Raw genomic sequence first — 15,935 nt, 5'->3', positions numbered from 1 at the left:
TATATATATATATATATATATATATATATATATTAAAGTATAATTTCAGTGGAAAATGCGGTCTCGCTTGACGCGAGAGTACATAATCGAGTGTCGCGAGATTTGAACAGCTGTTTGCACTGTTTTTACAGATTGAGGCAGATCGGTTAAACACGTGGGGAGGAGATCAGTAAAGCGATTGAAAATATTCAAACAGCATTGTTCCTAGCGTGGCAGCATTGGGGACCTTAAACTTCTGTAAGTAAAGGAGACGGATACGTTTTTGGACGGATCTTTGAACGTTCTGTGCATTTGACATTGTTATTGCTTTGAAAGCAGAGAACGCTAACATAAAGAATGTCCTCTGATGCTCCCTGGGAGTCCTGCAAGCTACACAAAGTAAACTCTGTAGTAAAATAAGAGCAATGTCATTGAACAACCAACTTTCACGTTTCCCTTGGTTGTCAGCAGTGCGCTTTTGCTGCGTCCCTGTTACGAGAGTTAAATAACCGGACATTGTGCTGTGCACTTAAGGCATATCTTCAGGCATATCTTAGTAATATTCGCAGAGGCTCCATCTGACGACGTACTAATTGTCTGAGGCAGCCGCTGGATGTCGTCTGCTATCGGGCTAGCTTTGGCGGCTATGAGCTAACTGGCGGCTCTGAGGCCTGTTCGGGACAGTCGCTAACCCGCGTGCAGCTCACACGTGCCCTTTGCTTAGCTCAACTTGTGGGATGTGTCGTCTGGTTGTACGGTGGGAAGGTCAAATAGTACAGGCTAATTTTCAATTAATTGGAGTTGCGTGTTCCCTTAACGGATACAATGCGGTAGTACTCATTGCATTGTGACTGTACCAGAGCAGGACAGTGGCCTCCAAATGGGCTACTTTGTCCTGGCTTTATGAACAGGATCTCCCTCTACAGTAAGGGCTTACGCTGGTGGAATATTTAAAAGCCCACCAGCAATCAGACATATACCAGTCGAGATTAAACCACTTCTTAAATTAATGAAATCATTTAAGCTGTGTTTTATTGCAGTTGGATCAGAGTAGAAAAGGAGAGACTGATAAGATACACTAAGGCGGTTCTGGGGGGATCGGACCCTCTGGCTTGAACTAGTTTTGGTGCCCTTCACACGTATTTATTTTACACCTGCAAATTGTAATCAGTGGGCAATAAAGTCTGGAAAAGTATGAAATTTGATTTTATTATTTTCAGGTATGGAAAAAGCCAATAAAACTGTAAAGTATTTGTATTTCCAGACTATTCTTTCCTCTGTTTGTGACCTCTGTGCCCTTGTAATTTGCTCCTTCCCTTCCTTGTGTATTTGATTTTTTTTTTTTTACTTGTAGGTGTGTCCGATCTTTCTCTTGTTTTTTCATTTCATCCCTTGTTTGTCTACTACTAATATAATTTCTTCCTTTGTTGTTTCCATTCTTCTTTCTGAATCCTTGTCTTCATTCCTTGTGTCCTACCTTGCTCCCTTGACCGTATTTCTTAGCTTGTGTCCTTTCCTTCTTTTCTTCCATAATGTTTTCCTTTCTAGACCATTTAGTCTGTCATCCTTTTGTCCTTTATCCCTTTTTTAATTCCCTAACTTTCCTCTTGACATTATTTTTCCTTTTATTTCTTCACTGGTCCTTGTTTCCAGTTTCTAGATTTTGCAGAAGGCATTTTTGAAGTGTGTCTTCTGTAGAAGTGTTTGACATTTAATTGCCAGTGAACTTTAATTATTTATATTTTGTTTATGACAAGAGATTTGGAACTCTGAAAAGTTGAGTCTGGAACAGTGTAGAACTTTTAACATTAATCAAATTGTTAAAATTAGTGTAGCAATACATCCAGGGGACAGATACACACACACACACGTAAATTATTTTATTAACGACAGACATGCTGTCCAGATGTCCATCTCCAGAGTGTAACCTGCTTTCCGGTAGAAGTTACAGAAAAAAGTCAAAATTAGCTGTGCAAAATAAAATGTGTTTTGCTGAAATATCAGTGATGATGCCCTGAATTTGTCAACATTGGCAACTCATCATGAACTGTTAAGGTTATTCCCTTCCTTATGTCAAAGCAAATATCCCTTATTTTGGTTTGTTTTGTTGTTGCATTAAACATCCTGCTTTTTGATGCGTTTACCAACCACACGAAATGGGATTGTTTTTTTCTTTTGCTTTCTTTCATTCTTAGTTCAAAAGCAAATCATTTCAAAACGTTGCTAATACCGGTCAAACGTTTGTGTGTTAATTTCAGGTGTAGCGTTTGGTGTCTCATCGAAATGCCAGTTCGGTTTCGGTCTGTTGTTTCCTACACGATGCCCGGAGTGCTTGTGCTTATTGGCTGGTGGTGGTACACCTCGAGGAAGAAAGAGCGACCCATCGGACAGAAAAGCCCCGAGGTCTCTTCAACTTCTGTGAGATTTAAAGACTCTCATCAAGAGTGCAACAACGGTTTGCTATATGAAGAGGAAAGCCCAGCCTTCACAAATCACAGCAACGAGAACACAGAGAATGAAATTATTTCCCCGACGCCTCCCCAAGATCTTGAAGCAATATCTTTACTGGAACAAACGTGCAATGATGTTCATTTTTGCGGCAGAACGCTACATAAGGAAGCTGACCGACCATCAAATATAGTTGCACCAACATTTAGAGACAGTGATTTGGTAGAGGAATTGGTGAAACCCCTCAAAGGCCCAGAGTGTGACTCGACCCCTGACTTTATCGATGAGTTGGAGAAATGTCCAGCCACAGAGTTGGATCCTCTTCCAGAAGACTCGGTAGAGGAAGTTGTTTTGTTGTCCAATGACCCCAAAGACGGCAGATTTTCCCCCATGGCAATAAATCTTTCGGATGCGGAGCGGCCAGAGCCAGAGGGTGAAGTTGCAACGCATCACAGCGCTGTAACTGCACAAGAGGAGGCCGTCTGCTTATTCACATCGACGGAAACACACAGGATGGCGTCATCAGATGGAGACTCTCTAGAAAATGCCCTTTCAATACAGGATTTACACAAATGTATCCTCACCAGCACACCTACCATCCTTTCCTCCACAGTCCAGGGTACATCCACCTCGTTAGATACCTCAGTGGATGTGCATTTTAAGGAAAACCCTCAAGAAATGAGTGATCTGGAGCTACTGGCAGCTGGACTCATTACTGAGGTCCTCTCTGCAGCCACGCAAGAAGTTCTTGGGACCAGCAGCTGTGAGATTGCAGCAAACACTAAACCCTCCAACATGAGTGTTACTCTGGCCGGTGGCACTCGATCCTCACAACTTGATCCAATAACGGAAGACTTTCCTGCTGATGTTCCCTCACAGAGAAACCATGAGCATGCAGAGAAGGAAGTCCAGGGAGTGCCAAAAGGCGGCTCAGTGACTCCAGTGTGGGTTGAAACCAGGATTCTGAAAACCAACAGCGCACAGAATGCAGCCTGGCCAACACTACCACACCAAAGGGAAACGCTACTTAACAAACATAAATGTGACGATGCTGCAGTGCTGACTGAAGACTCGGCCTGCAGCACATACCACTCTGAGGAAGGGAACAGCAGCGAGGACCTGCAGAGCAGCACCCTGGAGAATCCAGCAGGTGTTTTAAAGATTACAGACTCATCAGCAAATGAAACTGTACCACCTCAGTCTGCAGCTGGGAGCATCACAAAGGAGGCTGAAGGGAATTCTGATGCTGCATGTGGCATAAAGAAAGTTAACGGGGACGACCTGAGGAACGGAGCTCACGGGACATGCGAGTTGGACACAGATCAGTCTGGAGGTGAGACATGATTATTTAGTGGTTTTATTTGCACATCATTACTTCTGAAATTTTTAGTGAAAACTTCTGTTTTCTTAAACATGCATTTTAAGTATAAACAGAATAAAATTGATGATAAAAAGGAATCGCCAGGTGATTCCAGGTACTTCTACAAATAGAACACAACACCTTGTACCATCACAGCTAAAAGACATCGAATACCGTCCAAGACTGTCTACCTCAAAAACATGTTGCAATCTCTCATGGCTTGTTTTTAAATGTAAAATTTCTCTTACATCTCTGTAGAAACCTGCAGAGATGTATTTTTTTTAGTAAGGAATTATGGCTATGTTTACAATATGTGAACAGCTATGTCTAGACCTGAAAACCTGCCTCTTAATACAATGATAATTAAGGTCAGTGTTATTAATTAGGTTTAAAAACGACTAAGATGGACTGACACTACTGTTTGTGCTGATATATTGTGCATCCCTACTTGTTTTCGATGTTGAGGTCGGTGTAAAACGTGAAAAAACTGCTAGCTGGTCTTGAAACTAAATAATCAACTTAAAAAGACAAGCAAGGTTTCATATTGTACAGTGAATTCCCTTTTAGTAGTCAAATTCTGTTATTCCGTTCTTGAAATCATATGTCCTTAACTCCTTTAAGCAAACCTGATTATATTAAGACCTAGTTACAAAAGTTTATTTATGCGTCATCCTAATTGTTATTGATGGCTTTCATAATGATAGGGTAAGTTATGCATGTATCTATATTAGCAAAAGCTCAACATTGCATCCTGCTCTTGATGTTTCTGGGAATGAAGAGTGATGGCTCCGTCTGTCTGTAGGTTCTGATGTGAACAGCATGGATTCTGTGGACAGCGGCTGCACCATGAGTTTGTGTGAGAACCAGGGCAACAACTCTACATCATCTACCTCAGAACTCGTCATCTGGGAGATTGAGGTCCCAAAGGTTAGTCAAAGCAACCAGTGATGCCTAAAACACATGACCTCTACTGTCTTCATTGATGCTGCCTTGATGTGTGTGTGTGTGTGCATAACCTAATTCTTTTGTGCAATTGTGCAGTATTTTTCTCTTAATATAGGAATTTATTGTCTGATACTCAAATGCACTTACAAATACAAGTTATTTTTATATTTGGATCAAAATGACCTTATCTGAGCATTTTAACAATAGGAATATTTAGTTTGAATATCAAATGAACATCAATGAGAACAAGAAACCTTTGTCATAAATAATGAACTCACTTGAAGCAGTTTTGTTAGAAGGGTTAGAAACATGAGACAAAGATTTTATGAATGTGTTGGAATAAAAGATTGCTGCATTCTGTTTAAAAGTTTAAATTCTGGGAACAATTTTTGTTCCTCAATTTAGATTAAAACTTGCAACAACAAAAAAAAGCGACCCAAATCACAAAAAAACGTAGTTTTAAAACATTTTTTACACATTGCCGAATATGTGCAAAAGCACTTTTGATAAATGTCCAAAACGGCTTCTCCGCCTTTGGCACATTGAGCAGCGTGTACACACGGTTGATTGGCAGCGCTAAGATTTTCCTCCTGGCTATGACTGGTTGGGAGCAGGGCACAGGGAGGAGACGCTTGATCTCTTCACTGATTATGTCTCATAAAAGGCCATGACATAGTGACAGTTTTACCAAATATGTAAGAAACATATTTTATAAAAGTTGCATGCATGCATTGCCTGGCTCTGCCTGCGCTGCAATTTCAACAATAAATATGTAGATATACTAAATGGTTTGAACTGTACAAAGATATAAATAATTTACTAAAGGGGTGCTGCATGCTCCTCCAAAGTCTATTGACATGTTGGACCTCAAATAGTTTTTTTAATCAGTTTTAGTTCAGGCAAAGCTCTCTACACACCAGCAACTGTAACAGGGATATGTACGAAATATCCATGAAGCAATCAAGATCATCAGAAAACGGCATGTAGTTTCATTTTGTGAAATTCATTTAGGAGAATAAAGAGGGACATGCTGGGAGAAAAATGGCAGATTTATCTGCAACTTACCTGTAAGCTAAGGTAGGATACGCGCTATTCAAGCCACCCAGCCTCCAATAAAAATGATTATTTTTATTATCATTATAAAGATTTTTTTAATTTTTTTATTTCTGTCAGTAATATTTCAGTTGTGGTGTGTATTTGTAAAAAGAGCAAAGAGGGATCGAAATCCCCATAAACTTCCTGGAATGATGCTAACTGACATGTCATTGAACACAGGACTGGTCAGCTTGTTCACAGGGACTGAGAGGAGGCATTAGGTTGATGTGGGGGTCGGGGGGGTCAGGACTGCTGCTGACTGACTCATCTGTTACATGTGGTAAAAGGAACAGGACAAGTTGAATTTCTGAATATCTTGGTAAATATTTTCACACCAGCCCTGTTTAGACTGCTTTAATCGAACTCTAGTCTGTTTGCCTGGAAAGTCCAGTTGGTTTGAGATGTACTAAAACACAACAACAAACCATTTCATGCAGACACAGCCCTTGGAATTGGTCGAACTTTTCCCCCTGAATGACACTCCATAAGGGTGTCTGGATTTTTTTCCCCCTCATTTTCTAAGATGTCCTCTTGTCCCATTTGCTTTCTTGTGTCAGCATCTTGTAGGACGATTGATTGGGAAACAAGGGAGATATGTCAGTTTCCTGAAGCAGAACTCTGGTGCAAAAATCTACATTTCCACTTTGCCTTACACACAGGATTTCCAAATCTGCCACATTGAAGGTGAGTCTGGAGAAAATGCCCTTCATCTTTTTAGGCAGAATCTTTTGTCATAAAGTGGGAATTTTTAAGTTTGCTAAATGAAGTATATGACTAAGTTGGCTATCATTCTACTATCGGGTTGGTCTACTTTAATGGAAATTGTGCTTAATTTCTCTCCAGGTTTGCAGCAGCAGGTTGATAAGGCACTGTCATTTATCGGCAAGAAATTTAAAGATCTGGACTTGACAAATCTATATGCACCTCCACTCACGTTGCCATCACTTCCCATAACCTCTTGGGTAAGACTGAGATTCCTTACTGCTGCTGTTTTTGGAATACTTACAGGAATTGAAAACTTTGGGAGTTGGTGTGGAGGAGTTGACTCTTTTTTTACCATGATGTTTTTCCACAGCTCCTCCTGCCTAGTGGAGTGACGGTTGAAGTGATTGTGGTCAACATTGTGTCAGCTGGTCACATCTTTGTCCAGCAGCACACCCATCCCACCTACCACGCTTTGCGGAGTCTCGACCAGCAGATGTTCCTTTGCTATTCCCAGCCGGGTACTCCAGCTCTGCCCTCACCCGCTGAAGGTAATCCTTGTTTTCTTGCTCTTATTTTTGTTGAGAAAGTAATGAGACTTTGGCTTTTACATGTGTTCATTTCAAATGTTTGAACATGAAGATGCAGCTCCTATGCATTTCTAGAAATATTTTGTAGGACAAATAAGAGTTTTTTGTTTTTGTTTTTTTATCTAAAATTGATTGCCACAGTTTGCTACTCTAACAATTGGATGAACATCTGCTCGACTGAAAGTAAGGTTTTATTTTTGTGTTTCAGTGGGTGTTATATGTGCAGCCCCAGCAGTGGACGGGGCCTGGTGGAGAGCTCAGGTCATCAGCTTCTATAAGGAAACTGATGAGGTGGAGATTAGATATGTCGACTACGGCGGTTATGACAAAGTGAAGATCGATTCACTCCGACAAATCAGGCAAGTCACAGGTCTTATTTGTATCACTGAACTTAAACAATAAAAGTTATTTAAAATGCTCATTTGTTCATATGTGGATGTGACCTGATGACTTTGAGCTTTAATCAATGATGTAAGTAATGAAGGAGCTACCTCTGTACCTGGAAGGGTTTTGTGTGGTTACTCATCTTGGAGGTGGGGAGTTGTTTTCATGAGTGATGGATCATTCTAATAAGCAAAAGGAAAACTGAAGCATGAACACAAAAATTAAGAACTAGCAGCCCTGTACTCGACCTCATCAACCTCACTGATGTAGTCAACCACAGGTGAATCATCTGAGGGCTTTAGTAGATGACGAGTCTCAGTGCAGCTGCTGAAGTTGGTTGTATGGGGGGAGAGAGGACATTTCTTTGTGGAGCTCCTCTGTTGCTGACGGCACAGTCCGACACACTGTATCACAGACACGCCAACTGTGAAATACATCCACATTTTCCTCCAATGGACTCTAATTCATCAGTTAACCCAGAGGTTCCCAAACTGTGGGGCGCGCCCCCTAGGGGAGGCACCGTGCCATTGCAAGGGGGGACGCGGGAAACCGTCTGGATGAAAAAAAACAAAAAAAAAGAAAACATGAACGCTGTATGCGCTGGGTTTTTACCTTAGAATGGCCAACTCTCTGTTATTCCTCTGTCAATTTGATACAGTAGAAGCTTCCACACTTCCCATATCTGTGTTTTCTGTCACTTTCATCAGCAGTTAAAACTGTTTAATCCGTTGTTAACATGTTGTAACCAGTTTTTCCGAGCCGCCTTTAAACCCAGCATGAGCGCTACTCGCGCTGGGTTTCCACCTGTGAAGGAGACCTGCTGCTGCTGGGCGGAGCTACAGGTGTGTTAGAATCACGGCAGCAAACCAGCAAAACACAAAGAACTTTTCACAGTTTTCCCCCAAACTAACCGACTGAGTTGAGTAAAGCTGTTGGATGCAGGTAATGTTAGCTAAAAGATGACTAGCTAATATCAATACAGAACCTTAAGCTTGTTAACAAGTAGCTCGTAGGCTACTGGTGTTGTTGTCTATGTTCAGCTATGTACATTAATTTTGCCCCCAAAAAAGTCGATTCCCCCCACCCCTCCCCTTTCTTAGAGACAGGGAGTCTCTAAGAATACCCGCACCCCTGCTAACGCACGTCTTTCAACCAAACAGCTATTTATAATCCATAGGGGGGCCCAGAGAATGTTTGGAAACCACTGGGGGGGCCCAGGAGAAAAACCTTGGGGACCACTGAGTTAACCTATCAGAGATTTCTACAGCCATGACAGTCATGGGAGACGATCATTCTGTATCTACACTTCTGATTTTGAAGACTGTAAAAAATCTGACTATCTTTCTCTCATTATTGTGGCATTTAGCAAATGGCTCTCTTTCAGTTTTGCAGTCAGTGTCCCTTTAAGGCCGGGGTCACTGAATCATGCTCTCGACCTCAAAGGGAACTGACCTTCATCCTTGTTGAAGGTCACGGCCTGAACAATCCAACAGAAGCATGTCATCTGCAAAAAGCAAGGAGCCTCCAACATTATCAAACCAGACATCAGCCATTCCAAACTTCTACCAGAGACCTTGTCCATGAAGATCACAAACAGGACTGGGGAGTCCAAACCCCACTGAGAAAACTGTTGAATCAACTTCACCCCTTATGGAAAGGCCTTTATGAAGCGATAATATTAAATGTTCTTTTTTGTGTTGAATAGCTTTCAGCATGACTCCACTATTATTTTTGAACATTCATCTTTAGCAATGAGCATCAAGTCTTGAGTTTAGAATGAATTACCAGTTTTTTTCCACAGTAAAATAACTTCAGCTTAGATACTTGCCAAATCGGAGTACTGATGCACAGTAGTTAAGTTATTTATAGTTCATGCTACAACTTCTTTAAAAACAAATGTATTTTATTTAGAACAGGGTGACTTTTTATTTTTAAACCTACAATCCCTCTGTTTTAACAAATCATAAATAGAGAATAAGGAATAACATTATCACATGACGTAAAGCTCAAAAAGGTTGATTTTACATAATACTGCCCCTTTAAAGTATGTGTTTTAGATCTGCAAGAGGTATAAATAGTACATGACACTGTAAAGTTAAGTCTCCAATAGATGATTGGACAGTACAGCAAGCAATACTGATCTGAAACTATTTCAAGCAAACTGTGTACTTTTTTTTTTTAAATCACAATTTATCATGATACTGTCGGTGTGCAGGTAGGTGATTTCTGTTCATGAACTCTATACATTTATATATTTTTTTTAATATTTGGGTCCTTCCTTCCAGATCGGATTTTGTAACGCTACCCTTTCAAGGTGCAGAAGTACTGCTCGACAACGTTGCTCCACTTCCAGGTTTGTGGTGATCATTATTCAAACTCTAATTGTTTGACCATTAACTGTGCAAATGTGTGTATGTGTATATATATATAAGGAGGCTTTCTATAGCTTCCTGCTTTTGGAGCGGTCTCCGGTCCACTTGCATTAACCTGCATTCAAACTGCGCCAGAGTTCCCTTCAACCAAACCGAGACCTACGTTTTTAGGCAGACCAGAGTTCACTTTTTTGGTTTGCATTAGAGTTCAATTACGTACTCTCACCTCTAAACTCAACCAGACTTTCTATGTTGGAGGTTTTGATTTTTACAGTGCATTTTAAACACACCAGCTCCTCTTGACTTGGTAGGAAACTGAAGGAGATTCCAAAATGTCTTCATAATGCTCTGCATTTATGATACAACTATCAAATAGACAAAATTTAAACACAGAGCAGGTAGACGGCAGACCAGGATCCAATGTTTTTTTCAGACTTTACTTCAACTTGGTCCTTTCAGCTGCAGATATTTTCAGGAGACTGTAGTTGTTGAGAACATAATTTTTTAACACAGAATTTACATTTAAGAAATTTATAAAATTCTGATTATGGTTCTTTTTTTTTAAGGATTTATTTGGCATTAGTGGCCTTTATTTGACAGTAATCTGACAGGGAATGAGCAGAGAGAAGGGGAGGGGACATGCAGAAAGGAACAGGATGGAAGTTGAACTCAGGGCGGCTGCGTTGAGTTCTGTGGCCTCTATATGGACCCCATGCTACTGTTTACATCTGCAAATTTTGCACATGCACACAATGCTGGAGGGCATAAAGGATATTCTTTTTGCCATCCATAGTCGCGCTGCCCTGGCATCATCTAAATGAAACCTGGAGATCTGGGTATTAATTTAGTGCAGTGCGGAACAGCAAAGGGAAAAATAACAGAAAAACGGTTAAAGAATAATTCAAAACCACAGTTGCTACAACACCACCATTAATGGATCAGGATTCAACACCAAACATTTCCCACACAAAGAACAGAACATTCAGTCTGTTATTGTTTTGTGTTTTTTAGGCTTGATGTTTATTTTGCGTTTATCGAGTGATTGGTGTGGTAGATTAGCTACCGCTGCTATTAGCTAATCTGACACATCAGCTAATTTAAACACCTGATTATCTGTCAGAGGTGGTGTGTGGGTCGCCTTTTTCTTTTAACCAAAAAAAACAAACAGAATCTACGCTCCGGTTGTCAAAGCCAAATAACTGACCTACTTCTCTCTCCCTACTATTTAATTAAAACTTTTTCCTGACCTTGTTATCTCATTGCAGTGTTGACGATTAGTAGCAAAGTGCTGCGTCCCATTAAGTAGTAATTGTCGCATGCTCCTTTACAGGAATATTTAAAGAATTTTTGGACAAACTTTGAATTTTCTTAAGTCATGTAAAACCCTTTCATGACATTTTGTAATTTTTCTGTGGCACAACCAGATGCTGGGTCAATTACTATGATTTTAGCTCATAGAATTGTCATTCGTTTAACAGGGGAGGATTGTTTCTCAACGGATGCTACGACCACACTGGAAGAAATGACCCGAGGTGTCGCCTTGCTAGCACAGGTGGGTCTACCATTAGTACCATTAGGACCAACTCCTTCTATTGTAGAAGACTGAGTGACCGCTGGCTGATGTTTTCTTTTTCTAAAGGTCTCAAACTACGACAACAACACCGGCCTCCCGCTTGTCCACCTGTGGAACCTTGTTGGAGATGAGGTTTGTCACAAACATGATCTTACCTGGTTGCTATTACAGATGGAAATATGGATTTTTGTTTTTTTAAACTTATCACATGAGTTTGTAGCTTTTGTTTCATAAAAGGGACATTTATTTTAAAATGAATTAATATGAAAAAGGGTGACAGTGAAGAGACTGACTGCTTTCTGGGCAGTATATCTAGGCTCTTTTTTTTATTTATTTTTTTAACTTTGTCCTTTTTTGCAGGTGGTTTCAGTGAACCGCACTCTGGCAGAAAGAGGCCTGACAGTTTGGGTGGATGGATTCTGAATTCCCTGATTACCATGGAGGCTAACAAACTCACCCACTGAGAAACTGAAGGAAAGTGAAGTTCCTTGTGGTCAGCAGTAGCTGACCCAGCTCATCCTGGGGATCCCAACCGTACCAGGCACGTGACTGAAAAGATTGGTGTTGGGTTTTTTTTGTTTTTTGTTTTTTCGTGTGTGTGTGTGTGTTTGTTCCCCCATTCTCCTCTTTTCTCAAATTGGCTCTTCCACTCTTCAATTCAACTGACAGCAGAGACTTTATTCTCAGGCATAGTCGACAGGCAAACAGCAGCTCTCTGAACATGGACTTCTGTTTTTGTCCAGGAAATGCATAAAGAACAAATGTACATGTAATTTTTTTTTTAAAGTGAATGTATTGTAACAATAAAGGCTCAAATTATATATCAGCTCCCATTCTACCCTAGACCCCCCAGCTTCACAGACTGTGGCTTGTTATGCCGCAGATGAGGACAGATGCATGCATGGAGTCCTGACTGTATTTTATTTTTTTTTTTATTTTTTTTTTGTTTTGGTAGCTCTATTTATTTTCAGTTGGACTGTGCTGTGGGGATGTTGGGTGACAGATGAGGCAGCTTTAGATGGACCATTCCTGTCTCAAAGTGAGACGGAAGGGTAGCTTCCCTCTGCTCTTTCTATTCCCACATCTGGACTGCATGTTCTTAGATGATCCCACAATTCCCGACGTAAAAAAAAAAAAAAGCTCTCCAACTGTTTTTCTTTGATGAAAGATTAGTTGATTAAAATCTCACTTATTATAGAAGAAGCATTTTGCTGACCTCTTTTCAGGAGGTATACCATTGCCATCATGTGAACTTCAGCTGGTTGTATTTGTCTGACAAACACACACTTTGACTTTATTTTATAGTGTCTTCCAATTTCGAGGACTCCCCCCCCCCAACCCCAACATCCTACAAGTACAGAAGTTTTTCATGTGTGAACAGTAAATCTTCTGTTTGCTTCCATCTCAACCATTGTGACAGTTGGAAAACGTCTTGTGACTTAGGCTGCTGTTCCTGAGGCCCAGAAGTTGAAGTCAGATTCATGTCCTCTGGGTTAATGGTTAATGGTAAATCTAAAGAAATTAGAAGTGTAAGGTGGAACAAAGATCATTTTTGATTTTTTTCTTTTTCTTTTTTTTTCTTCTTGATGGGAGGTTTGTTGTGTTCCACAAATCCTTGAGTTTTATGGAACAGTCTGGGATTGAAGAACACATGGTACATGAGAGAAACACTACATGAATCAATGTTTTTTTAATGCTGCTGTGTAATTTGGAGCTGCCATAACATTTCACTAAAATCAGTTTGTGGTAATGATGTCAAACCATCCAAGAACTCCTGTAGTCAGTGATGTAGTGAACAATCATTTCCAAACTGAGTTCTCTTATATGAATATGAATATCAGACCAGGCTAGATGCAGTTTTGCTGGCCGTGGCGTTATACATTCAGGTCTGATACTCAACTGTCACCCAAAATTTATGTTGTACCATAAAAATCAGGTTGTTGGGACATTATGTGAACTTATACAAATGTTAGATTTAGATGTATGTTGTGACACCAGTTGAAACGTTGTTGAAACAAACACAACAAAGACGGGAAGCGTAGTCGGTTACCGTATCCATGTTTGATATTCTGAAGAAGCCATATTTCACAGAATTGTTCCTGTTGTATCATTCCAGCTGGTGATGTGACATTAAGTCTGTTACTGCTGAATTAACCTGCTCTTGATTGCTTACAAAATCAAAAAGGCAGTTTAGGCAGCTGAGTAGTGGTGCGATAAATGCAGCATAAAGTTCCAAAGAGGAGGGTTTAGTAGGACTCGCTGAAATATTATTTCAGTTTGCAGAGGAGCAAAACTCCCAATTTGGATGGTGGCATGGATCCAGCTTCTGTGACAGATACTGACGTGCTTGAACTGATCCAACTGAAGAACGTCAAACTAAAAAGGAAAATGTAATTGCTGTATTATTTAAGCCAGTAAGAACCACAGCTCTGTCACTTTAACAAAACAATCAACACATTCTTCCCAGTGAAAAATAATTTTTCTCAGATAAGCACTTACAGTAGTAAATTATTTAGTATACATGGTGTCAATGTGCTTTGTTTTGAATACAATCACGTTAAAAGAATTGAAACTGATTTTCTGCCTGTAAGGAAGTTTTGTTTTTACTTAAGAGGCAGAATGGGTTTGGTCATGGACTTGTTTTTCCAATTGACATGTTAGAGCTAATTGTTCTGCTACAATTCTCATATTTTACTGGGTTTTTTTGTTTGTTTTTTATGCCAATTCATAACCTTAAGCTTGCCCAAGTAAAATTTAAGGAGACGGAAATCCCAGTCATTGGATCAGGTTAGACATGCACACCCTGTTGAGAAACTTCTCCATTCAGTCAGAACATTTCTCAGTTGCTTGTGTTTTTGTCCCACAGTCTGAAATTACCAGTTGAGTAATTGATTCAATAGCCCTTAAGAATTTAAATTGAGTTTTGTCCATTTCTCTGTAAATAAGATTTGTAATTAGTTTTCTGTGACACTGGAAATTTAAATTTGTTTGTGTGGTGGGCGCAGGTGGGTTTGAGTCGTTCTGCCCTTCCCTCATTCACCATTTTCAAAGAGTGGATTTCACAACTACACAAGCTTCGATTTGATCATTTAAGTGGGTGTCAAACAGCTATACATGAAAGCATTTAGATAACATGTACATATTTAATTGTACAGTTCTAAAAGGGAAAAATAAAGATATGAAGTGTTTAAGGTACTTTATCTTTTTTTTAATGGTGGTGGGATTATTGGAATGTGTTTTCATATTGGTGCTGCAGTAGTAAGTGGTTTACTGACGGGGCATTTTGCCAGCAATGTAATGGGATTATTTTTGAAAGTCTGCTGTTACCTGTTGAGACTCACTTAAACTCTGCTTAGAAATAGTCATATTAAATAATGTTGATGAAAGTTCATTTATTTCAGAAACTCACTTCACTAAGACGCATGCATAATAGAGTTTAAACAGGTATTTGTGGTTTTAAGACTTTAGTCATAAAGTCATAATTTTTAAGAAATGATCTAGACAGCTACAAGAGATACTTCCTGTCTAAAATCAGAAACGGTAGAATAAAGCTGAAGGCTAAAAGAAAAAAAAATGTCATAGAAAAGAAGCTCAAGGCTGAAATAGTGGGGGGGGAATGAAGGCTGAATTAATAGACAAAAGGTTAAGTCATACATGGTAGCAAAAAAAATTGAAGGCTGAAATGGAAGAAAAAGGGTTCCAGCATAACAGAAGGCTGAAATATTAAATCAGAAACAGAAGAATGCTGAAGTGTGCTTTTCACACTTTTTAGGCAGAATTTATCCTTAGAGAAAAAATACTTTCCAGCCCAGCCCCTCAGCCTCAGCATGAGAAAAGAACCAAACTTCATTCCTGCCTTTCTGGGGGGGAGGGAGTTTTTTTTTTTTAGAATTTGTCCATGGGGGTTGTTAACTTTATGAACCGGTAACTGACTCAGCTGCCACTTTAGAAGGACCATCATACCAAAATATTAGCTAGACATGTATGCTTTCAAAAAATGTGGTTAGGCTTTGCCACTCTGAAATGGACCAAAAAATTGTCTGGCCCTTGGACTGATGTATAGTTGCATGCTAGCAGAAGTGCAGAAAGCCCGGTCCCAATACTCTCACTTCACCCTTGTTCTGCTCATGTGTCCTTCAAATCCTCGTTCAGGTTGAAGGCTTTGAGTGCGAAGTGTTTGAAATGGGACCCAAAAGGGGCAGAGTGAAAGACTGATGTGAAGAATTGGGACTCGCTGCACTCAAATCCTTCAGCATGTGAAGGACGAAAGGGCAGAACAAGGGTGAAAGTTCAAGTATTAGGACCGGGGCCTTGACTCTCGACGGCGAGACGCCCATGATGGTCTTTGGGTAAGTAGGAAGACAGACCACAATGGTATTATATCTGAAGAAAGGATGGATTAGTCATTAGTTTGCCTTAACAGGGGACAAGGTACAAGAGTAAATGTACATAAAGGTACAGTTTCATGTGTTGGTGTTACATTAATA

General features: G+C 40.0%; 1 protein-coding gene across 1 annotated transcript; it reads left to right on the top strand.

Annotated features, from left to right (window-relative positions):
* The first annotated feature begins 79 nt into the window (after positions 1-79).
* akap1b (A kinase (PRKA) anchor protein 1b) lies at positions 80-14,636 on the top strand. Its single transcript, XM_007573401.2, has 11 exons — positions 80-237; positions 2,238-3,760; positions 4,590-4,714; positions 6,385-6,511; positions 6,671-6,789; positions 6,903-7,080; positions 7,328-7,478; positions 9,789-9,856; positions 11,354-11,427; positions 11,515-11,580; positions 11,809-14,636. The coding sequence occupies exons 2-11, from the start codon at positions 2,263-2,265 to the stop codon at positions 11,869-11,871; spliced, it is 2,469 nt and encodes an 822-aa protein (XP_007573463.1). The 5' UTR covers positions 80-237; positions 2,238-2,262; the 3' UTR covers positions 11,872-14,636.
* Positions 14,637-15,935: the final 1,299 nt, after the last annotated feature.

This window comes from Poecilia formosa, unplaced genomic scaffold, assembly GCF_000485575.1.
Source record: "Poecilia formosa unplaced genomic scaffold, Poecilia_formosa-5.1.2 Scaffold328, whole genome shotgun sequence".
NCBI lineage: Eukaryota > Metazoa > Chordata > Actinopteri > Cyprinodontiformes > Poeciliidae > Poecilia > Poecilia formosa.
Note: the sequence above shows the minus strand (reverse complement) of the source record. Positions and strands in the feature narration are given on the sequence as shown.